This window comes from Dendropsophus ebraccatus, chromosome 1, assembly GCF_027789765.1.
Source record: "Dendropsophus ebraccatus isolate aDenEbr1 chromosome 1, aDenEbr1.pat, whole genome shotgun sequence".
Taxonomy (NCBI): domain Eukaryota; kingdom Metazoa; phylum Chordata; class Amphibia; order Anura; family Hylidae; genus Dendropsophus; species Dendropsophus ebraccatus.
The window spans coordinates 71,104,668-71,129,448 of NC_091454.1; the positions used below are offsets into that span (position 1 = coordinate 71,104,668).

At 39.8% G+C, this 24,781-nt stretch overlaps 1 protein-coding gene across 5 annotated transcripts in view; it reads left to right on the top strand.

The window, feature by feature from the left end:
* Positions 1–23,707, top strand: part of HK3 (hexokinase 3) — a 63,275-nt gene extending 39,568 nt beyond the window's left edge. For all 5 annotated transcript variants that reach the window (XM_069972700.1, XM_069972683.1, XM_069972709.1 and 2 more), the window contains exons 5-19: positions 620–739; positions 1,309–1,404; positions 1,485–1,584; positions 1,670–1,853; positions 8,089–8,244; positions 8,394–8,627; positions 9,967–10,271; positions 11,644–11,792; positions 15,434–15,553; positions 15,635–15,730; positions 15,819–15,918; positions 18,582–18,765; positions 20,008–20,163; positions 20,880–21,113; positions 23,475–23,707. In XM_069972700.1, coding sequence (XP_069828801.1) covers positions 620–739; positions 1,309–1,404; positions 1,485–1,584; positions 1,670–1,853; positions 8,089–8,244; positions 8,394–8,627; positions 9,967–10,271; positions 11,644–11,792; positions 15,434–15,553; positions 15,635–15,730; positions 15,819–15,918; positions 18,582–18,765; positions 20,008–20,163; positions 20,880–21,113; positions 23,475–23,625 — 2,385 coding nt within the window. In that variant the 3' untranslated portion in view covers positions 23,626–23,707. The remainder of the gene's footprint in view (positions 1–619; positions 740–1,308; positions 1,405–1,484; positions 1,585–1,669; positions 1,854–8,088; positions 8,245–8,393; positions 8,628–9,966; positions 10,272–11,643; positions 11,793–15,433; positions 15,554–15,634; positions 15,731–15,818; positions 15,919–18,581; positions 18,766–20,007; positions 20,164–20,879; positions 21,114–23,474) is intronic.
* Positions 23,708–24,781: the final 1,074 nt, after the last annotated feature.

Genomic DNA, 24,781 nt, shown 5'->3' on the forward strand with positions numbered 1-24,781 from the left:
AGGGTACAAACACACACGGCATATACGCTGCGTATTTACTGCTGCGATACGCAGCAGATTAGATCTAAATAACTGAACACAGTATCAAATCTGCTGCGTATCTGCTGCATATTTGCTGCGTATCTGCTGTGTGTGTTTGTACCCTAAAAGACACTGGGCAATTACTCATAGTTAAGACAGCAATAACATAGTAATTCATAGTTAAAGGGGTTATCCGGTTAGGTAAAATATATAATGAATCATCCCCACTCCTGTAGACTAACAATTCATTCAATACATGTTATTACATTATTTGTCTCCTTCCCTCAGTTTGAGCTGCTGCTTTCTGCTAAAGACATAGAAATCTCTTTTTGAGCTGTTTACTCTCTCTGCCCTCAAACTTCCCCTTCTTTCCAAACGGCTCATGTAAACAATATCCCTGGCTGTCTGATTCTGCACAGTTTCTTCTCTCTGTACAGCTGGGAAAGTTAATCAGAGTAAGGTCACAAGTAAAAATATAAATAAATATATATACACATTCATACCCAGACAGTGCTCAATATTGATATACTGATATGAAAATGTTATGATGGTTTTATCTATGATGGTTTTATCTCTGCATTATCTGTCGTCCGTACAGCTGTTTGATCATGTTGCTGAATGTCTTGGAAGTTTCCTTGAGCAACGAAACCTTAAGCAGAAAATCTTCCCCCTTGGGTTCACTTTTTCATTCCCCTGTCTGCAGAGTCAGTTAGACAAGGTAAGACTATTTTGTTTGGTGTCATGTCCTATGCATTACATCGAAATTTGTCTTTATTACTAAGTCCAGAAACTTGCAAAATGTTCGCCAGTACTGAACATCAGATGCTAAACTCATCACACCAATCTCATCATCAATTTCCAATAGAAAATGTTAATGGGAATTTTTTTTTCTGGCTTTGTATGCATGCATTAAATATACATTAGATCAAATCCCTTATGATATATCAAAGTGTAAAATTCTAGAAATTTTCTTTTTCTTTTTTAATGTACAATATGTAGTCTAATAATTAACATTACAGCATAATATACCACATGGGGAGAGGGGTGGGGGATACCTGGTATGTTGTTTTTTCCCCCTCTTGAAGTAGTCACCTAATGCATCCAATACTCTGTAATGTATTCCCTACCACCTAATCCTACACAGGTAGAGGGGTAAATTCTGCTTTTATATGAGCCACCAGAGTTTGCTGTGATAATAAATTTATTGGAATTCATAGTTTTGTGTACAGAAAAAATACCTATTACGTTTTGCTGGTGTAACACTACTGCCCGTTATTTTTTCCACAGAGTGTTCTTATTTCTTGGACTAAAGGATTTCGCTGTTCTGGTGTGGAAGGAGAGGATGTGGTTCAACTGTTAAAAGATGCCATTGACAGGCGAGGGGTAAGCGCCATTCATGTAGCTTTATTGTAGTATCACACTAGCTCCGGAATGGTAAATCAATCATCCTCTGATTCTTACAGGATTATAAAGTTGATGTTGTTGCCATTGTCAATGATACCGTTGGGACTATGATGAGTTGTGGCTACAAAGATCATAGTTGTGAGGTTGGCTTTATTGTTGGTAAGTTCCCTGTAGAATATTTGGAGTCTTTTAAGAAGCATTAGTTCTATAGTTGCTCTATACTTCACTGTTGCTTTTTACTCAGGTACTGGCACTAACGTCTGCTACATGGAGGAGATGGGCAATGTGGAAGCTGTTGAAGAAGATGAAGGGAAAATGTGTGTTAATGTGGAATGGGGAGGACTTGGTGATGATGGCGGGTTAAAAGAGATTGAAACTGAGTATGATCGGGAAGTAGACCAGAAATCCCATACACCTGGAAAGCAAAGGTAGGCACAAACCATAGAACATTCTAGTCATAAAAATGTTCCATTAAATTTAAGCTAGCTGAAGTTCGCTTTTCCTTCATATTTGAGTGACTTGCTAGTTGACATGTCAAATATATTTAAGTTTGGAAAACTACTGCTTGAATAGTTTTCTTAGGGTACAAACCCACTTGACGTATTTGCTGCATGAATCAGTCTTAAAAATAAGCAGGCAAAACGCAGGTTGGCTTTATACAATTGTTCTGTGTTAAAATACGCAATTGCGTATTTTTGAAGCATGAAGCTACATGCGTTTTTCGCACAGGTTGTTAACAACTGATGCTTTGCTAACAACACGCTTAACGCTTCAAAAATACGCAATTGCGTATTTTAACGCAGAACAATCATATAAAGCCAACCTGCGTTTTGCCTGCTTATTTTTAAGACTGATTCACGCAGCAAATACGTCAAGTGGGTTTGTACCCTTAATGTGATTATTAGGAATGTAAGTTGTTTTTTTTTATATTATACCAAAATTCATTTTGTGTACAAAATTAACTAGATTTTTGCTTTTAGATCCTCTTATGTAGTAACTGTATGCAATTGTTTTGTAATATTAGGCTTTGCTTTTCTAGACTAGTATAGCATGTACCAGACTACTATCATGTGGCTTTTATGGCTTCCAACCACTAACTAGTCAGGCCAGGTGCAGGAGCATCAGATGCACAGCAATATACACTACAAGTAGGTTGGTATTTCTAAAGTTCTATACAAACTTCCAGCAGATGTGGTTGGCAAACCTACAGTAACTGAAATTAAATTCCTGGGATATATATCTATCTATCTTAAGATGATAATTACAATGAAAATAATATAAGGGTAGACTACATGGAGCAGGTGGTCTTTCTCTTCCTACAATCTTTTGTTTCTATGAGTGTGCGGCAGGTTTTAGCAAATTTTTAGCTTGCTCATTATGTTGAGTTAATGCTGCAAATATTCACATTTGTTTAAACAGGCAGATCCAGGGTGGAAACATAAGGACTAGAGATCAGCAAACCTTGAGCATGCTCAGGTTCTTCTGAACCCAAACATTTTACATTTCATCAAGAAGTTGGATTCCTGGGATTCCTAGGCTGCCTGGGAAAACCTGGATAATGCCATAGGCTGTATTCATGTTTCAAGTCTCCCCAGGGCTGCATCCAACTTCAGCCACTATAATCAAATGCCGAGAGTTCAAGTTTATAAGAACCCAAGCGTGCTTGATGTTGGCTCATCTCATAAAGGGTAACTATTATGTTTCTCAGGTGACTGGATATGCTGTGAAAAAACCTGCCGTACTGGTTGTGTGATAGAATACAGAGGGTGGTCATTGATGGAACATATTCAGATTGGGTTTTAGTTACTAGTGGGGTACCACAGGGGTCAGTGTTGGGTCCACTTCTTTTTAATATTTTTATTAATGATCTTGTTGAGGGGCTACAGAGTAGAATCTCCATTTTTTGCAGATGATACTAAACTGGGTAAAGTAATCAGCACAAAGGATGATATCATATTACAGAGGGATTTGGAGAAGCTAGAGGCTTGGGCAGTCAAATGGCAAATGAAGTTTAATGTGGATAAATGTAAGGTTATGCACTTGGGCCGTAGAAATAATAAGTACAGTTATGTGCTAAATAATAAAACACTGGGTAAAACTACTTCCGAAAAGGACCTGGGGGTATTGGTGGACAGTAAACTCAACTTTAGTGATTAGTGCCAGGCAGCAGCTGCCAAGGCTAATAAAATAATGGGATGCATCAAAAGAGGTATAGATGCTAAAGATGAGAACATAGTTTTGCCTCTTTATAAATCACTAGTCAGACCACATATGGAATACTGTGTACAGTTTTGGGCACCGGTATATAAGAAGGACAGAGCTGAACTGGAGCGGGTGCAGAGGAGGGCAACAAAGGTCATTAAGGGAATGGGTGGGCTACAGTACCAGGACAGGTTATCAAGCTTGGGGTTATTTACGCTAGAAAAAAGACGTCTTAGGGGCGATCTGATCACAATGTACAAATATATGAATGGACAGTACAGAGATCTTTGTAGTGATCTTTTTACTCCTAGGACTGTAACCATGACAAGGGGGCATCCTCTATGTCTAGAGGAAAGAGATTTTATCATCAGCATCGACGCGGGTTCTTTACTGTACGAGCGGTAAGACTGTGGAACTCTCTGCCACATGATGTTGTCATGGCCGATTCATTAAATAAGTTCAAGGGAGGCCTGGATGCTTTTCTTGAACAATCTAATATTACAAGTTATGGGCATTAGATTTCCGGTGATACGTTGATCCAGGGATTGTTCTGGTTGCCATTGGAGTCGGGGGGGGGGAGTTTTCTCCCTGTGGTGGGGCTATTGTCGTCTGCCTCGTGGGGGTTTTTGCCTTCCCTGGATCAACACAGTAAGGTTTCCCTAGGTTGAACCTGAAGGACTCTAGTCGTCTTTCAACCTTATTTACTATGTTACTATGTACTGCCCTTGATGTGCTCCCGATGCAGGCACGCGCCAGGTACAGATTTTTTTCCACCAGTTCTTTTAATTGCATTGCAGTCAATGCAGTCATAAGCACTGCTGGAAGAAATCCATACCATGTGTAGTCATAATGCAGTCATAAGCACTGCTGGAAGAAATCCATACCATGTGCATGCCTGCATCGGGAACGTGGCAGGTTTTTTTCACAGTGTATCCTGCTGCCTGTGAAATATTATAGTTACCCTTTAAGAAATGATGGAAGTGGGTTCATACTGTGTCTAGATTGCTATTCATCAGTAGATGAACGAGTAAATGCTTGTTCGTTTTCGTGTTTCAAGAAACATTGCTTATCAGCTGCCCATCTTCCTGGATAATTGGGAATAAATGGCCAATGAGTCATGTCAATAATGGGCCACACAAATGATCCGGTTATTTGAGTGGCCCTAGATGCACAAAATTAAAGCATTGTAATAGGCTTGCTAAATGTGTGCTGATCACCAATTGTTTAGAGAGTTCATTGGCATCTTTAATATGGTCCTTATACTGGATAAATTGTTACATTTTTGTCAAGATGCTTTTACTTTTCTGAAAATTCTTATTGTTTGGGTTAGACTGGTCCACTGTACTACCAACCTGGGGGTCCAAACTCTGCCACATTAAGGGGTCCATAGCACAACAAGGCCCTGAAGGTCTAGGAGAAGATGACAATCCTAGACGAAGAAGGCATTGAAACTAATAGTTTGCCATGAGTCAATGTCATATGAGTTAATTTACAAATAACCTGCTGTAACAAAGCAAATGAAAGTGCTTGTGTTACATATATATATATATATATATATATATATATATATATATGCAAAAAAAGGGGTCCGTGGAGCCTCAGTTACGAGTCTCAAAACACGGGAATAGCCAGATATCCCTCTCTCCAGAGAAGGAAGCCCATTGCCAAGGGGTGCCTCCTAGTGGGGAGAGCACCAAACCACCCCGATACGTAGTCCCTCAGGTCCTCACTCTGTAGCGAGCTTTGGGACCTAAATAGGGAAACACCAGGGTGGCCCCTGGGAGTCAAAGTCTAACTCTGTGGCGAGTATAACGACATAAGACAAGGGTTACCAAGGCTAGGCATCCATCCACAGACTGCAGTTTCGGGGTATTTGCCCCTCGTCAGTGTGGAGCAGGATTCTGGCTACTGGGGCAATGATAAATAGACCAACAAAACACAACAATCACTGAACTCAGGGAGAACAGTGAAAAATTCCAATGGAGTACTCATTTACGAGTCTCCATTGATTGTCCCATACAAAATTTGAATATGCAAAAAAGGGGTCTGTGGAGCCTCAGTTACGAGTCTCAAAACACGGGAATAGCCAGATATCCCTCTCTCCAGAGAAGGAATCCCATTGCCAAGGGGTGCCTCCTAGTGGGGAGAGCACCAAACCACCCTGATACGTAGTCCCTCAGGTCCTCACTCTGTAGCGAGCTTTGGGACCTAAATAGGGAAACACCAGGGTGGCCCCTGTGAGTCAAAGTCTAACTCTGTGGCGAGTATAACGACATAATTTTTCACTGTTCTCCCTGAGTTCAGTGATTGTTTTTTTGTTGGTCTATTTATCATTGCCCCAGTAGCCAGAATCCTGCTCCACACTGACGAGGGGCAAATACCCCGAAACTGCAGTCTGTGGATGGATGCCTAGCCTTGGTAACCCTAGTCTTATGTCGTTATACTCGCCACAGAGTTAGACTTTGACTCACAGGGGCCACCCTGGTGTTTCCCTATTTAGGTCCCAAAGCTCGCTACAGAGTGAGGACCTGAGGGACTACGTATCGGGGTGGTTTGGTGCTCTCCCCACTAGGAGGCACCCCTTGGCAATGGGCTTCCTTCTCTGGAGAGGGATATCTGGCTATTCCCGTGTTTTGAGACTCGTAACTGAGGCTCCACGGACCCCTTTTTTGCATATTCAAATTTTGTATGGGACAATCAATGGAGACTCGTAAATGAGTACTCCATTGGAATTTTTCACTGTTCTCCCTGAGTTCAGTGATTGTTGTGTTTTGTTGGTAATATATATGTGGTATCGGCATCATACCCTCTGGTGGTCCAAGCTTCCCTACTCCAACATTGCAGAAAACATTGAAGATGTGTTAAATGTTAACTATAAGGAAGTCATGTGTAAAATATGAACGTTTGATTCATATAAAGGTGTTCTAACTTGAGAAAGAACCAGATATTTTCACTGTGTCTGTTTTTAGAAACTCAGTAATTTCAACCAAAAATAAATTCCTTTCTACGGTGCAAACTGCAAGGGGCTTACAACATTTCAAAACTTGGATCTTCAAATGTGGAGAATAATACGTTAGAAAGTCTTTGAACATCTAAGAGCTAATTATACTCCTGGCTGGTATTTTCTACCTTTTCTATATGATGTTGATCTCCAATTAACTGAAGCAAAATGATCTAAGTACTGTGGAACTTTACTGTCTGCAGACTTTACTAATATGGAACATCTCTCTGTTAACCTCAAAAGAAAATGTAATTATGCAAGTGGTCAGGCCGAGAAACAAAGTATTGGACAGAGTCATTCCTTTAATGAATTAATGCAAGGGTTCCCATCTTCTCTTAGGAATGCTTTTAGCAAGAATGTGAAAGAAAAAAACATTTTCTTAAAAAAATTCATCCTCCTTCTAATAAGTCATTTTAACTCTACAAAGGCATGTGAATAATCAAGGTGTGTAGGGAGCTAATTTAGTAAAACATTGCAAGATTATACCACTCATATGTTACAAGCTTGTCTGGGGTCTTTACTAAGTTTGCATTTTTATACAGTAGGCATAATTTTCTCTAATGTTCTTCACAAATTCCGAGCAGTCCAGTAAAAGCCTATAGCTAATTGAATGTAGAACTGGTTCCTTAGTGGTGCTAAGCTTGTTGAAGGAGATTTTAAAAGGTTAGGCTGCTTTCTAATGTAGACACCATTTCAACGCTACAGTTTTCCAGATCTCTGCTTGCTGTCTCTAAATAAAAACATTCATTATTTTCAGTAGCTTAAACGCTGCATGGTTTGTGACCATGTATGAGTTTTCCTATAATTGGGCTTGGTGTTCAGCCACTGAATGTAAATGATGAATGTTTCCATCCACTGAGTGCAAACAATATTGAAAACTGGAATTGAAACAGAAATTATAACGTTGCTTACATTTTATTTACATGAAACAAGAAGGCTAATTTAAAGGGGTGCTCAAGAGTATAAAATATTAACTGCTATCAGCAAGATAGGCAGGTTTGCATATTTATTACGGTTTAAAAAATTCAAGCCTTCCAATACTTATCAGTTGCAGTTCTTATATGCCCTGGAGAATTCATGTAATTCATTCCATTCAGACACATTGCTCATTTTTTTGACAGTTCTTGAGAAGGACAGGGGTTGCAGCATTGTTTCAGTTTGGAAAAGGCCTGGAAAAGTTTTGAAGATCTATCTATCGCATGAAATATATAAATCTGTATACAGTTATACCAGTTAATTTGAAACCAATTTTCTTTCCTCTGGAGGTACCCCATTTATAGCATTGTACAGTGAAACCTCTATAAAAGAGACCATCCCCTTATCAAGAGTTTATGTAATGGATAACCTCCACCCAAAGACCACTTTTCCATTCTAGATTGGTCTTCTTAGATGTTTTTCTGTATATACCTGACCACCTTTTATATATTGGACTGTTAAACCTTCTTTTTTTTCTCATGCAGGTTTGATAAGATGATCAGTGGCATGTACATGGGAGAAATTGTGCGTCACATACTTATTAAACTGGCCAAGAAAGAACTATTGTTTCAAGGCATCACAACAGCTCAACTACTTGCTAAAGAAGCAATACATACCAAGGACGTGTCAGAAATCGAGAAGTAAGAAAACATTTCATATTATCAGACTGCATTCTGTCTGAACTTACTGGATAAAAATGGAGATATAGACAAGCTGGCATGATGATAATGATAAGGGTTTTATTAAATATGTTATCTATATATTTGCTAAATTGTCTTATATTTTACAGTGAAAAGTCTGGCCTAGCAAAGGCTAAAGCTCTTTTGATATCATTGGGATTGAATCCGACTGAGCAAGACTGCGAACAGGTGAAGTGTGTCTGCAGTGCTGTGTCCACAAGATCTGCAAAGTTGTGTGCGGCTGGACTTGCTGCAGTTGCCAATCGCATCAGGAATAATCATCATGACCCAATGGGGCGTATCACAGTAGGAGTGGATGGTTCTGTTTATAAAACAAACCCAAAGTAAGATCTTTGGCTTAGTTATGCTATGCAATGTAATACTTGTGCCTCAAGAATAGGCAGCTACCAAAACAGCTGTAGTATGGTTTTATATAGGTTCCAAGAATAGAATTTTAGCTACTTTATTTGTAATCTTATTTTTGAGCCTTATAGGATCAAATCCAACATTTACATCCTACAGTACATTTACATTATATTGTTGTGTTAGAAATATTTTAGGAGGCCATTGAAATTGTAGGGCACCTTTAGTTCTATATAAAAGTTTTTGTTTCTGGTTAAAGATTCTTTTTATTTTTACACCTCTGCTAGTATTGTTTTGCTCTGTCATAAGAACAGTGGCAGTGGCAGATTTGTGGTGTCTATTTTATCAGACAAAATAGTGCTTCATGCTGCCCCAGCAGAAGGTCAGGCACATACGTGAACATATAATAAAAGGTTTTCTTGCATCATCTGTTCTCCATATTGGCAGTACATAATAGGAATTAGGTGTAAAGAAAGTATAGGGCACAGCTCACACTTTTGACTTCATCTAACAGTGATAGGTCTATTGTGTACCACAAGGATCTTAACATTGCTGGATACAGAAAACAGCATATGGGCTTCTTTACCTGTGCTATGAAATTAGATAGTTCAATGATATGCTAAATCAGCCCTTCTGGCTTTTTGCTAATATTTCACTATACAACAGGAGTTATCTATTTTATTTAAACATAGATTTTTCTAGGCATAAAATGTTTGAGATGGTTGTTTGTTAGTTTGTATTTTGGATGTAGTTTGAGATGTTTTTGCTAAACGCAAAAAAAAAGTCTCTCCTACAAATAAGGCTAGAAATTTATATAAAAAATTAGAAAATATTTTGGCATGTAATTGCTAAAAAGCATGCCTGGCGCTTAACTTAAATTATTGCAGCCATAAAATTAAAATAGCCCTTTTTAATCCAAAAACTATGTTTTGTCTCATATCTATCTAAGGGTCCATTCCCCCCATATTTATCCTGATACATAGTATCATATGATAGCATAGAATAATTCTACTTTTATATCAAATCAAGGCTCTTTACCTACTGGGCCATTTTGCAGCTGTACAGGCTACAAATATGGTATGGGCTTTAATTAAAGGAGAAGTCAGGGGTCGAACATTTCTTTTTTTCAAAAAAGCGGGGAGACAGCGGACCCCAGCATTGGAAAAAAAAATGTCTGACCCCAAACTTCTCCTTTTAATGCCATTGCTTTGATAACCACTATTTTGCTATAGCTTCACAATTGTACCAGTCAAACTCTATCTTGGGTTCCAGGACTGTGATTGATAAAATAACAATACGTATCCGTTGATTGTGTTGCAGATTTGGTGAACATCTCAGTCAGACGCTGAAAGAGTTAGCTCCAGACTGCCAGATAAAGTTTATAGTGTCTGAGGATGGAAGTGGAAAAGGCACAGCCATAGTAACTGCTGTAGCACAACGTGTTGCTGAGCAAAGAAAGTTAATTGATAAAATCTTAGAACCTTTTATTATGACCCAGGCAAAACTAGCCGAGGTACAAAAACGTATGAGAAATGAAATGGAAAAGGGTCTCCGGAAATTGACGCAACCAGAAGCTATTGTAAAGATGCTCCCCACATTTGTGCGTGGTACACCAAATGGAACAGGTATTTGCTATAAAAATTTTTTTAGATACAATTCTATGGGAAATGTTGTTGCAAAATTATAATAAGCACTGTTTCAACAAAGTTTTCATAGATCAAAAGTACAAGTCAGTAGAAAAAAAAAAAACTTTTTATGGAAAAAAAACTGATTAAAAAAATGGGTGCAATTGTTTGCCATTTGTTTGAATCCATTTTCCCATTGACTTCAATTATTAAAATAAACAGACTGAAACTGATCTAAATTCTTAGCGTACACACAAATGTGGTTGACCACGTTTTTCTGTACTTTAAAAGTAACCATTTTAAGGCTATGTTCACACAACTTATATTTTTGTAAAATGACGGCCGTTGTACAATGGACGTAATTATTACGAAAATATACGTTACCTTTCTTTATATGGGATCTCGGCCGGAGCGTATACACATAGGGGGAGATTTATGAAAGGGTGTAAATATACACCTGGTGTAAACTGCCCTTAGCCACCAATCACAGCTCAGCTTTCAGCTCTGGTAAAATATAAGAGGAGCTGTGATTGGTTGCTGTGGGCAGTTTACACCAGTTGTATATTTACACCCTTTCATTAATCTCCCCCATAGTATACGCTCCGGCCGGGATCCCTAGCGGCGCCGCAAACAACGGACATATCAGTTTTCTGCAGCCGCTATTCAGTTTTCTGCAGCCGCTATTCATTAAATAGCGACCATAAAAAGCCATGTCGGTGCACACAGTGGAGCAAATGGCTGCGGCCGCTCGCTCCGTAGAGTGCAGTGGAGCACGCACGCATCAGAACTGTACGGCTGCAAAGATCATCTGGCCATCTTTTTAGAGATCGGCCATTCCGTGACCTGGCTGGGTCGTGGCACAGCCGGTCTCTTACAACATGTAAATATGGCCTAAAAATGGATCCATTAAATGGACTGCAAAAATGCAGTGTGAACTTAGCCTTATCAGGCAGAAATGTTTGCACATTACCCCCCCCCCCTCCTGCACTTATAATAGGTCTTCCATGCTAAAAAAGAAAAAAAATATTCAGTCCTGTCATGTAACCAGCTCAGGGATAAAGTTACGCGAAAGGTGATTCTTTAGAGAGCTTTATCATGGCTTCTATGAGGCTGTTTATGTTATGCTGTGCACCAGGCGCAAAAGTGCAGGATCCCCTCCTTTGTGTGTGCAGAGATCACATCAAAGATCTTTGGCTCTGCCCCCCAGCTCCAGAGGAAATAAAAACTACAGATTTATTTTGCAGAAATTTGCTGAAAATGCCATATATAAGATATATGATGGCCATGAATAGTTCTAATTCTCCCATACACACAATGTTCACACAAATAGCACAAGTCACTTTTAAAGCTAATAAATTTTGATCCTTTGTAGAACGGGGAGAATTTCTGGCGCTTGACTTAGGAGGAACCAATTTTCGTGTTTTATATATGCATTTGGGCATAAGAAATGAAGGAGGAATACAAATGATAAGCAAGACTTTTGCTTTGTCCACCGAAATAATCCAAGGAACTGGAGAAGAGGTATGTGTGTGTGTCTTGCTTCACATGGCTATTTTCCAAATGTAATAACTAAAAAGGGGATGCAATGTTCAGTGGCCCTATAGAGTGTGAAAGCAGCACTGGGATTGGTGGGGTCTTAGCAGTCAGTGCGCTACTGATTTAGCTTATTATCCCCAATCCTGCAAATAGTGTAAACTGTCAATTAAATATCATTTTTCAGAAGTCAATATTAATAGTACAAGCGATTTTAAGAAACTCTGAAATAGGTTTTATTTAGCAAAATAGTTTCCTTCTGTACTCGAAAAGCTGTTTTCCTACCTCCCCCCTCACTTCAGAAGAAGCAGGATTTCTTTGTCTAATATGCTCTATGGAGAGGGGAAGGGGTCAAGGGGCATGAGTGAGCATGTAGAGGAGGAAAGGCAGCCTTGCAAAACACTACCTCCTGCAATATTCTCTCCTCAAACTCCCAGATAAAGTTATCTTTTTGACCTGTGAATCCAGCTTTTTATGTGCCCAGACAGTCTCCAAACTGTATATCTGCTTCTCTGCTCTCCCTGCTCACTCAGGGAGTGTGTTCATATACTGTGTAGGGAGTGTGCACTAATCATTCCCTACATAAACCTCTTTAAGGGAATGCTCAAAGTCTCCCTACACAGTGTAGTGCCTCCTTTAGTGCTACACACACAGTATAATGATAACACTACATAATACCTAAATAATACAGCCACACCATGACTACTACCACTACAGACCTTTATAACCGAGTGCAGTTGCATCCAGTGACTTACTCTTCTCTCATCAGAGTTGTTCACTTATTCTTCTCTTCATTCAGCCAGGGCCATCTTGAATTCTTCTCCTGACCATGAATCCTCTCTCCAGAATCTGCCAAGAAAACATTTAAAGGGGAATTCCCCCCCCCCCCCCCCCAAGAGCTAGAAAATTACATTGTCCCCAAATTGTCCCTCATATAAGGCCATAGTGCATGTATTTTTCCACCTAGAGACCCAGATGAGCCCTTATTTTTTGCGCCACTATATGTACTTTGCAATGGCAGTGAAACCAGAAAAAAATTGTGCGGTGAAATTGCCGTTCGCCCTAGGGTAATACTGACTTGACATTTATGTTCCTCAAGTTGTTAAGATTACAATGATATGTAACTTGTATAACTTTTATTTTATTTGATGGCTTTTAAAAATTAAACATTTTTTTTAAAATATGTTCCTTAAAATTGCTCTCTTCCCAGGCTTATAGCGCTTTTCTCCTTTGGTCTATGGGGCTGTGTGAGGTGTCATTTTTTTGGTGTTCTTTCTATCGGTACCTTGATTGCGCATATGAGACTTTTTATTACACTTTTTCTAGATTTGATGCAACCAAATGCTCAATTTTGCACTTTGGAATTTTTTTGCGCTTACGTAAGATCGGGGATGTGATTATTTAATATTTCAGGTGATTATGCACGCGGAGATACCAAACATGTTTATTTTTTATTTATAAAATGGGGAAAGGGGGGTGATTCTTACTTTTATTAGGGGAGGGGATTTTGTATTAATAAAAAAACTTTTTTTTTTTTTTTTTTTTTTTTTTTTTAACTTTACACACATACTAGAAGTTCCCCAGGGGGACTTCTAGTTTGACTGCTCTGATCTCTCATATAGATCTATGCAGTATAGTTATACTGCATAGATCAATGAGATCTGGGCTCTATTGCTTTCGGCTGCTGCAGCCAAAAGCACTAGAGTGCCGAGCCAGGTTTCAGCGCCATTACGGTGCAGACCCCGGCCGGCTTCAGATGCGGGGATTGCCCCTCCGAGATCCCCCCACTAGACCACCAGGGAAGAGCTATAATAAGTATTTAGAAGCAGCTGCCAACTTTGACAGCTGCATCTAAATACTAATAGCTGCGGTCCCAGGCTGCATCTAGCACACGGGATTGCAACCCCCCCTCTGAACTCCCATAGCTGCACCAGGACATTCAGTAACGCCCTGGTGAACCTATGGGTTAATCCGTTTTTTGCTTTGACTTTCATTATTTTTTTAAAAAATCTGCTTTTTATACACAGATAAATGACGTTGACGTTGGAATGTCAGCATGTCGTCAGAGCAGAGGAACAGAGCAGCATCTTCTGACCACAAGCATAAGGTTGCCTGCGGTCACGGGTGATTGACAGTGAAAGGAGCCAATGGCTTCTTGTGCTATTTTCAACTAGAACTGCCTTTGCCAGGGGCTGGTGCCCCTTTTGATTAATGGGGTGATGTGCCATGTGTGGTTGCACAAGTCACACACCCTTAAGGCTGAACTCTTTAATGTTTTAATGTTTCACAGAGCCTTGCTGGTGAACAGGAGGAGATTTCTCCCTCTGCTTTCCCTATAAATGCTGCGGTCGAACTGACTACAAAATCTATGGGGATCAGACCATAATCTGCGCCTGATAGTTGCGGCAGGTGACCGACTATTATTGGCAGCCAGGACAAGCCATAGATGATATGGGCACTGCATATCATAATTGATAGAGGAAATATTCTCCAGGCAGTCACTTTGGTATTTCATTAGAATGGCACCAGACAACTATAATTTCTGCTTATGTGCATTTTCTTTTCTCAAGACATACTGCTTTCAGTTTTTAATCCTTTTGTCATGTGACATCTTTTATGGTCTACCTGTGCGTTAGTTCAATTACCTTCATTTGTTTGAGGTAGGTTTCACAAAGCAAGAACATTCAGCTGTTATTAAGCAATGTATTGCATCTTATCTAGGTGTCTATAAAGTAAACAAGCTGGGCTATTTTCTTAAAGAGAACCAATCATGGAGAAAAATAAAAAAATTCCCCCTAATTATATGTAAATTATCATTTGAATAATATTTGTATAATATTTGTAAATATATTTAATTTTTTTTATGGCCGCATTTTTTATTTATACACTTTTTCCTTTCCTGTCTCGCTCCGGCTCTTTTCAAAAGAGCCGGTGCGAGACAGGAAGCTCCCATCATGCAGAGCGGCAGCAAGGCGAGGCGCTGCCATCTTGATTACGTCACATTCCAGTGGTGGAACGCAAGTAATGTAATCAAGATGGCGGCACCGGCCTTGCTGCACCGATCAAGACGATTAGGTAAAGTATAAGATACAGACTGCAAAGGCAGTCTGTATCTTCATAAATTGACAAAAGGAAGATACAGACTGCCTTTGCAGTCTGTATCCTATACTTTACCCAATCCTCTTTTTTTGGTGCAGGAAGGCCGGCCGCCACCATCTTGATTATGTCACTTGCGTTTCAGCGGTGGAACACAAGTGACATCATCAAGATGACGGCGCCCGACCTTCATGCACCAAAAAAGAGGATTGGGTAAAGTATAGGATACAGACTGCAAAGGCAGTCTGTATCTTCATAGATAGACTTAGGGAGAGATGAACTTTGATAATAGGGACAGTGAGTTTTAGATGATAGAATAGCCATTCTTAAAGAGAACCTATCATATTTGCAATTGGGTTGTAAATTTTACACCAGTTTACACCAGTCTAAAATTTTACACCCTTTGATAAATCACCTCCTTTATCTTCACAACTGGTTCGCCAATAAATTAAAGCTTATGGGGCTGTGCATTTGCTGGTCTGGAAGGTTATCCTCCTAAAATAGTATTGTTTTCCTTTTGTTTCTTCTCTCAGCTCTTTGATCACATAGTGGATTGTATCACAGAATTTCAAGAAGAAAATAATCTTCAAGGGAAAAGATTGCCTTTGGGTTTTACATTCTCCTTTCCCTGTAAGCAGAACAGTCTAGATCAGGTAGGTGACTAAGAACTAGATCTGTCTTCCAAACCCATATATATTTACCAGTATTCTATAGCTGTTTTTTCACCTTAATAGGGCATCCTTATATCTTGGACAAAGGGTTTCAGTGCTTCAGGATGTGTGGGAGAGGATGTGGTCAGGCTACTCCGAGAAGCTGCTATCAGAAAACGGGTATTTGCATTCTGATGTATGCATTCAGTCTTTTTTCTTTATTGGTGTTTTTCATCCGTGATTATTTTTTCTCTTTTTATTTTTGCAGAACTCTGATTTTTATGTTATAGCACTTGTGAACGATACTGTGGGAACAATGATGTCCTGTGGATATGATGACCCAACCTGTGAAGTAGGCCTGATAGTAGGTAGGATTCACCATACAGTTTTTATTTTTATATATTGCACAGCCCCAAAACGAGAAGTATAGTACTCAGGTTGGTAAGTCTTGTAATATTGACTTGTCCTTGGTGTCACTACTGTACAATGTTGTCTGCTACTGCCAACATGCAGGATGATCTGGGAGCCATGTGTGGTCGGCTGGGTTAACACTGTGTTTTTGCAATCAGTTTAACGTATACGTTTTTTGGAAAAAACTGATTCAAAAAACGGATGCAATTGTGGGTCAGCCGTTTGGATCTGTTTTTCCATTGACTTCCAATATATATATAAAAAAAAAATACAGATCGAAACAGATGCATTTTTTTAACTGACACAAGTAATGTTGACTATTAGAGATGAGCGAACCGGGTTCGGGTTTGAGTCGATCCAAACCCGAACGTTCGGTATTTGATTAGCTAGGGCTGCTGAACTTGGATAAAGCTCTAAGGTTGTCTGGAAAACATGGATACAGCCAATGAATATATCCATAATTTCCACATAGCCTTAGGGCTTTATCCAAGTTCAGCAGCCACCACTAATCAAATGCCTAAAGTTCGGGTTAGGAACGACTCGAGCATGCTCGAGGTTCGCTCATCTCTACTGACTATGTTTTTCTGTCTGTTAAAAGTTACCAATTAAAAACTGATACGTTGAACGGTTTGTAAAAACTGCCTGCACCGGGATTGGGCCAGGAGGCACGTGGAGGCCGGGAACGGGCCCCCGTTGGGTTAACTGTTTGTTTTTTATAGTGGTCATCCCATACGGTGGGGATGCCGCCATTTTTTAGCATTTTTAACTGCGGTCAGGCAGGGGTTAACATTTTCCGGCGTATAAGACGAACCCCTGATAATCTTCTTGAAAGTCAAAGGTTGTCTTATACGCAGTAAAATACGGTAAATACTTTGGGCGACATGTATCAAGAGGCGGTTTGTGTATTTTCTGCGGAAAGTGCCGAATTGCGTATTTTATTCGCAAATGGCCGTTTTGCGAATAAAATATTTGCAAATCGCCACTTTCCGCTGTCTTCTTCTTCTTCTCCTTCTTCCTATTTTTCTGCGCGTAATACAGCCCGAACCGCTTTACACACAGACTCCGTTCAAACTGCGTTTCGAAGCCCTCGGCTGTGTGTGGTGTGCTATCTATTTTTCGTTTCGATCAGATTTGTCGTTTTTAAGAAATTTACGTTTAAAGACCCCAAATTTCCCATAGAAAATAATGGCCCATTGCAAATAATGGCCACACTGTAACCGCTAACAGCCAATCACAGCACATATGCAAATAGCTGAGATATAGCAGCCAATAGGAACTCTACGGTCTCGTCAGGCAATGTCTCACACCATCCACAGTCACATGTCCACTATTGGCCAATAGAAGATGTAATACATGGAAGGTTCTTAACGATTTTGTCTCACTGACATGAGTAAGGTTGTCATGGTAACCGAGCAATGATCTTTACCATTATAAGTACCCAGATCGCTCTTAAAGAAACGCAAGTCGCTCTTAAATGGACCCAAGTCGCTCTTAAAGGGACGGGAGCCATGTCGCTCTTAAAGGGACCCAAGTCGTTTTTAAAAGGGACCCAAGTCGCTCTTAAAGGGACGGGACCCAAGTCGCTCTTAAAGGGTCCCATGTAGCTCTTAAAGGGATCCAAGTCGCTCTTAAAGGGACGGGACCCAGGTTGCTCTTAAACGGACGGGACGCATGTTGCTCTTAAAGGGACCCAAGTCACTCCAAAAGGTATGGGACCCATGTCGCTCTTAAAGAGACCAATGTCGCTAGAGCGACCCGGGTCCTTTTAAGAGCGACCTGGGTCCCTTTATGAGCGACCTAGGTCCCTTTTAAGAATGACCTGGGTCCCTTTAAGAGCGACCTGGGTCCCTTTAAGAGCGAAATATGTCAGTTTAAGAGCAAAATGGGTCCTTTTAAGAGCGACCCGGGTCCCTTTATGAGCGACCTAGGTCCTTTTAAGAGTGACCTGGGTCCCTTTAAGAGCGAAATTGGTCCCTTTAAGAGCGACCTGGGTCCCTTTAAGAGCGACCTGGGTCCCTTTAAAAGCGACCTGGGGCTCTTTAAGAGCGAAATATCCCTGGGGCTTTTTAAGAGCGACCTGGGTCCCTTTAAGAGCGAAGGGACCCACGTCGCTCTTAAAGCGACCCAGGTCGCTACTAAAGGGACCCACGTCGCTCTTAAAGGGACGGGAGCCAAGTCGCTCTTAAAGGAATGGCACCCAGGATTAAAGTTAAAAGAAAGTCACTGGTAAAGGGGTGCTCTTTTCAAGCACTATATTATATTTGTATTTCCCTGGAAATGCAAATCTAGTTTTTACAGCAATTTGGAAGAATGCATTAAAAATGGGTCAAAAGGCTGTAAATGAGACAAAACTACAATTTAAGCAAGCACAAATGAACTGCATCCCGCAATAATGCAATACTGAAAAAGTAATCTCTATTACATATGGTAACATGGAATAATCACTATTAAACCAGGTTTGCCCTAAAAGTGTTCACTGAGAGCACAGCAAATAATGTGCATATTAAACAATATCAATTTATATAAGAGAAATTGATTAAATAGAACTCCATGGTATGGATCATAGATTGTTGTTCAACATTGCTACCGCAGTATGACATATATTCCCCCTGCCTTACAGGTACAGGGACTAATGCTTGCTATATGGAGGAAATGAAAAATGTGGAACTGCTTGATGGAGATGATGGACAAATGTGTATAAATATGGAATGGGGAGCATTTGGAGACAATGGCTGCCTGACTGATATCACCACTACGTTTGATCAAGATGTTGACACCAACTCTATTAATCCAGGGAAACAAAGGTATTTTAATACCATACATTGCCTACATACAGCATAACTTAACATAAAGGTCCTCATACTCTCTACCTAATCCCCTACCAGTTTTTATAATATCTTGAGCTGTTATGTGACTATTGCAGATATTGATTGGGATATCTCCATACATACTGAGCAAGGTGAGCTGTGATTGGTTGCTATTTGTCTGACTCACAAGTTTCAGATTTTTGACAGGATGATAATTCTAGGCCACTGTGTATGCACTGCTATGCACCAAGAGCACAGCTATAAAGGTTCCACATCCATAGCATACACATTGCATATTCATTGGTAGGCATCTAATATCTTTAGTCAGAGCTCAACCAATTCCTAATGTAGCAAATATTTGAGAGACTTGAGTTTTGGGGTGTGAAAACCATATAATAATCTGCTTACCATAGCTTTTCATATGATGTTGCCCATGGTGAGACTAACAATTCATCCCATACTTGTTGTTATCTATTCATTCTCCTTCCCCCTAGTTCTGAGCTGCTGCTTCCTGCAGATGGCACAAAAAACTGTGCCTGAGCTGTTCAGTTCATTTCCGCTCTCAACCCTCTCCTCCCTCCTTTCTGAGGTGGCTGATGTAAACAAGTCCCTATCTGCAACTTTGTAGCAACTTTGTTATGCTGGGATGAATAATGAGTATATCTGCAACTTGACCTCAGTTTAACCCTCCCAGTATTACAAAAAAGCTACAAAGTTGCAGATAAAGCCAGCCAGAGACTAGTTTACATCCACTGTATCGCAAGGCAGGGGAAGGCGGAGAGTAAAGCTCAAACACAAATTTTTGTGTCTTCAGCAGAAAGCAGCAGTTCAGAACTGGGGAAAGGAGACTGGAGAGATGGTAACAAGTATGGAATGAAATATTAGGCTCACCATGGGCAGCAATATATAATAAGTTATGTTTGAGTGAAATACCCGTTTAACCTTTTTGACCTATGTTGTAGTTTCTTGCAATTTCATTTATATGTAAAGGTGGCCTATGTAGAATCAACCTCCTGAAGAACAGAGACTTCAATTTATGATGCCAGCATTTGTAGGCAAAATTGCAGGTCTAGTAAAATACCAATACTAATGTTGTCAGCAGAGTATTGAACTTTTCTATTTGAAGCTGTGTTAGAAAAACCTGCTCTTTAACTATAAAGAAATGACACAAAACTTTGCACCTAAGAACGTAAGACGCAATGAGGATTCATTTAAGACTAACCCAGCCCTCTCTTTCAGATATGAGAAGATGATCAGTGGAATGTACTTAGGAGAGATTGTGCGCAAGGTTCTAATAAAACTCACTCAAGAAAAAGTTTTATTTGGTGGCAAAATCTCTGAGAAGCTCAATACAAGCAGCCTCTTTCCTACAAAGTTCCTATCAAAAATTGAAAGGTTTGTCACTCTTTTTATTATATTTTATAATCTGGTATGAAGCAAATGGTTATTGTTTGTCTCTTTTTAATTCTATTGATCCTTGATAGGAGTGCAGTAGTGAGAACCCTGGTACAAGAAAGACAAGAGAACCCTGCCTTCCTTCAGCACAGCAGATCTATTTATGACCTATCAATAGACCTGGATGTTTACATCCATGTTTATAATTGGTGTATGTTCATTGTTGCATTCTGTACAGTATATCTATGTTTACATTTCTTCCCATTTGAAATAATTGCAAAGTGGGATTTTTTGCAGGCTTCCATGTTGAATCCTTGTAAACTATGCACAATGCCTTAATTCTAACCAACACCACATCCTGTATATAAAACACAGCTATATACTTTTATTTTTTTAATCCTTTGAAATGCAAGCTAGAACAGAAATGATATGATTAATAAATGGCCATATTTTAGCACACTGGACAGATTGCGCATCTCTGCATATTTTATAAAAGAAGCCATTTTGTGCATGTTTGTGTGTTGTGCTTTTCTCATGTATGTCATTATAGATTTGACTCTAAAATATCAGAAATCGTATGCCACATTAACATATTTCTGATTAGTTTCTTGGCTTGAATTACGCCATGCAGAGATTTGTTGACTTTCTGTGAATTGTGCCTAAGGTTATATAGGCTTTTATACACAGAATAAAATGGGCTTTTGTGTTCTTTGCAGTGATACCCTTGGCTTACTGCAGGTTCGCTCCATCCTAGCGGAGTTGGGCCTAAAGAGCACATGTGATGATACAGTGCTGGTAAAGGAGGTTTGCTGCACAGTGTCAAGAAGAGCAGCTCAGCTATGTGCTTCTGGCATTGCTTCTGTGGTAGAGAAGATGAGAGAAAATCGCAGCCTTGAGCATCTCAGTATCACTGTAGGAGTGGATGGAACCCTGTACAAGCTGCATCCCCAGTAAGTAAATGTCCATTCATATTGATATCCTCTGAAAATAGTGTGATTTTAACTCCCTAGTGACCACCAACACACCTTTATGGTCACTTATGGGCTTTATTCTGACAATACATCTTTATATGGCCCAGTCAGAATAAGGTCGTTTGGCCCCCTGCAAAAGGATATCGCAACAGCCATGTACCTGCTGTAAATATGTAGAGTAGAGAAACTGATCCAGATAGCTTAACCCTTTTAAATGCTGTGTTCAGATCATGGCCACAGCATGAGTATGGCTTGTGCAGCCTAGTAACACAACGGCCAGGTGCCAACAGATTTTCAATGTTTAATTCACCATATAGGACTAGTGTTGACCGCCCCACCCCAACACCCTGAATACTAAAATTACACACATTTATTCATTTTAGGAAAAAGTTTCTATTGTAAAGCTTAAGAATAGACTTGGTATAGTTGTAATCATACTGACCCAGAGAGTACATTTATAACGTTATTCTTCTTACGCAGTGGATGGCATAAATTTAATATGCCAAAAATGAAGAAAAAAATACATTTTCTATTACCACCCTCCCCTTTCCTCAAAAAAAAGTTGATAAATGTTAAAAGAGAAGTCCGGCGGAAATTTTTATTACAGTATTGTATTGCCCCCCAAAAGTTATGCAAATCACCAATATACACTTAATACGGGAAATGCTTATAAAGTCCTACACTTACTACTGCATCAAGGCTTTACTTCCTGGATAAAAGGGTGATGTCACGACTTGACTCCCAGAACTGTGCGGTCTGTGGCTGCTGGAAAGGATGATGGCAGAGGGATGCTCAGTGTCTCTCCAGTGCCCTGTGTCCCCCTGCCATCATCCTCTCCAGCAGCCACAGCTCGCACAGCTCTGGGAGTCGGGTCGTGACATCACCATGTTATCCAGGAAGTGAAGCCTTAATACAGTAGTGAGTACAGGGGGAAAGAAAAGCACTTTATAAGCATTTACCGTATTAAGTGTATATTGAGGATTTGTATAACTTTTTTTTGGGGGGTGGGTGGCGGGGCAATACAATACTTTTAATACAAATTTTTGCTGCACTTCCCCTTTAATCAATGAGCACAGTAGTCTGCCATTTACTGTTTGATGTAGCTTTGCAGTGTAGCCTTGAATAGATTCAACAGTAGACAAACATTTGATGACAGCTCTCCTGTAATGCCAGAGGCCTCAGTAGGGCTGGATAACACTGTATTACATATAAGGCTTTGCTTGCCTCTGTCATTTGTCACTCACTGAGGGCTGTAGAGAGGGGGCTATACTCTTGCAGGCATCACTTCTGGGACCTTCTAATAGTTTAGTGGCATTTCTGACTCCCATTCACTACTGTTGGTATAAGGCATGCATGCTGCAGTACTGTCTATGCACATGTCACCTGCTTTTGTGCTTCTGACCTATACTGTAGTTACTGTGGCTGCCAATCCATATCAACAGACTACAAAACAACCATGGGTGTAGTCCATGGGTGTCAAACTCAGGCCCTCCAGCTGTTGTAAAACTACAATTCCTATCCTGCCTGGACAGCCAAAGCCTTAGGCATGATGGAAATTGTAGTCTTGTAACAGCTAGTGTCGGCCTGAGTTTAACACTTACTGTATGGTGTAGTCTGATCCTACAGTCATGTGGTGTTCTCTTCCCTCTGCCCCCTCCTTTTTAATCTATTGTCTGAGATTATAGTACTAATAGTGGGTCATAAACATTGGTGAAATTAATGGAGCCATGTAGCTGTGCTAATGAGATTCTACTATACCAAGTTCTTGGATGTACATAACTGGGGATAGTGGCTGTTGGCATGATAGTGGCTTGACCATATAGTTTTATATCTGAATATTCTCACTGTAATCCATTGTTTTCTGAAATGGGTTATTTATACTCCAATTCTTAGCTAGAATGTAAAACTGACATTTATATTGCTGTGCTTGAAGCTTGGCTGGACTGTAGAAGTGAAATTATTTAGTGGCCCTCGGAGAACAATGAGTCAATGCTCTATCTAGATGTTGTGACTTGTAGACTTGGAGTTCAGTTGCTAAAAGTTATAAAGATAAGCGTTATTTTTTTTGTCCTTGTCATTTTATAATGTACAGCACATTTGTTTTGAGAAACATGTGCAATGAGGTTTCCCAGGTCTGCTCCAGGACGCTCTTGTTAGTATTATGAAATATAAGATTTTCCTTTTTGATTATATTTTGCTGTTTTTGAAAGCCACAGTGATATTACCACAACTCTATTGGGCATAATTACTAAAGCTTGCCCATAGGCTTTCATATTATGGCCCCACTTGTCCAATACCTATTTTAGACTAATTATCTCTAAACATCTCTTATAATAATAGCTTTGCTGGAGTGGTTAAGAAGACTGTGAAGATGCTGGCCCCAAAATGTGAAGTGACCTTCCGTCTTTCTGAAGATGGCTCTGGAAAAGGAGCAGCTTTAATTACTGCAGTCGCCTGCCGTGTGGCTGGTGCCGAGCCACTGCCAGCCTAATGGACAAATTATTGCGTTTTAGTCTTCTGTTTATAAGGATTGTTGTAATATTTGTAAAGATTAAATAGTATTGCATTGAGAATGTCTTCCTGAAGCTTTATTTACATACAGACAATATGGCATTATGTAATTGCTTAATACTTGGTACCAAAATAAAATGAGAGCCTACCGTGAGAATCATATCATATATGCCTACTGAAAAGAGTCAATAAAGTTGTCAAACATTAATTCAGTGCTCAGTAACCTCACCAATCCTCAATATAACTGTACTATATTAAACTACATTAAATATTTTCCATTCAAGGATCAGTTACATTTATTCAGCACCTATATACAGTGGTGCCTTGAATTACAAGCATAATTCTTTCTGGGGCCGTGTTGTAATCCAAATCCACTCTTAAACCAAATCAAATTTTCCCATAGGAAATCACTGATATGCAGACAATTGGTTCCACAACCCAAAAATAATAATTTATTATTCTGAATGACATGTAAAACAGATGAAACATTCAGAAACAGCAGAATATGTAATTATATAAGTTACTGTACAGTAATGGAGAGGATGGGAAACACAAGGGCGGACAGAGACTGCAGGGAGCATGAAGGAATGAGCAGGGCAGATGTGGGCACATACATGCAGCACTTGCTGTCAGGGGAGAGAGGGGTTACAGATATGGAGAGATTACCTCCACAGTCCCGTCCCCTGATGCAGGCCCCAGCCTGAAGTGGATCTGCTATGATTTGGAAGGCGAGTGAGACTTCCTGGGTCAGAGTACAGTGCTGTAGACCCCGCTATGCAATCCATGCCCCTCCTCTACTCTCCCTCCCACCCACACAGTACAGGGAGCTCTTAAACCAAAACAATGCTCTTAAACCAAGTCACAACTTTGAAAAACTGTGAGCTCTTAAACCAAGTTACTCTTAAACCAAGGTACCACTGTATAAAAAACTTCTGTCCCTTGAACTTAAATGCCATGGACACTGTTGAAATTTTTTTTTTTTTTTTTTTTTTTTTAGTCTTGCTTTGTGCGTATTATTGTGCAAGTTGATTTTTTTTATTTTTTTATTTTTTTTTTTATTTTGCATTGTTTCTCTTTTACAGCCTTTGCAGTTTGTGGTGTGAGCTCTGATTTTGCTCTATGCTTGTACATGGCAA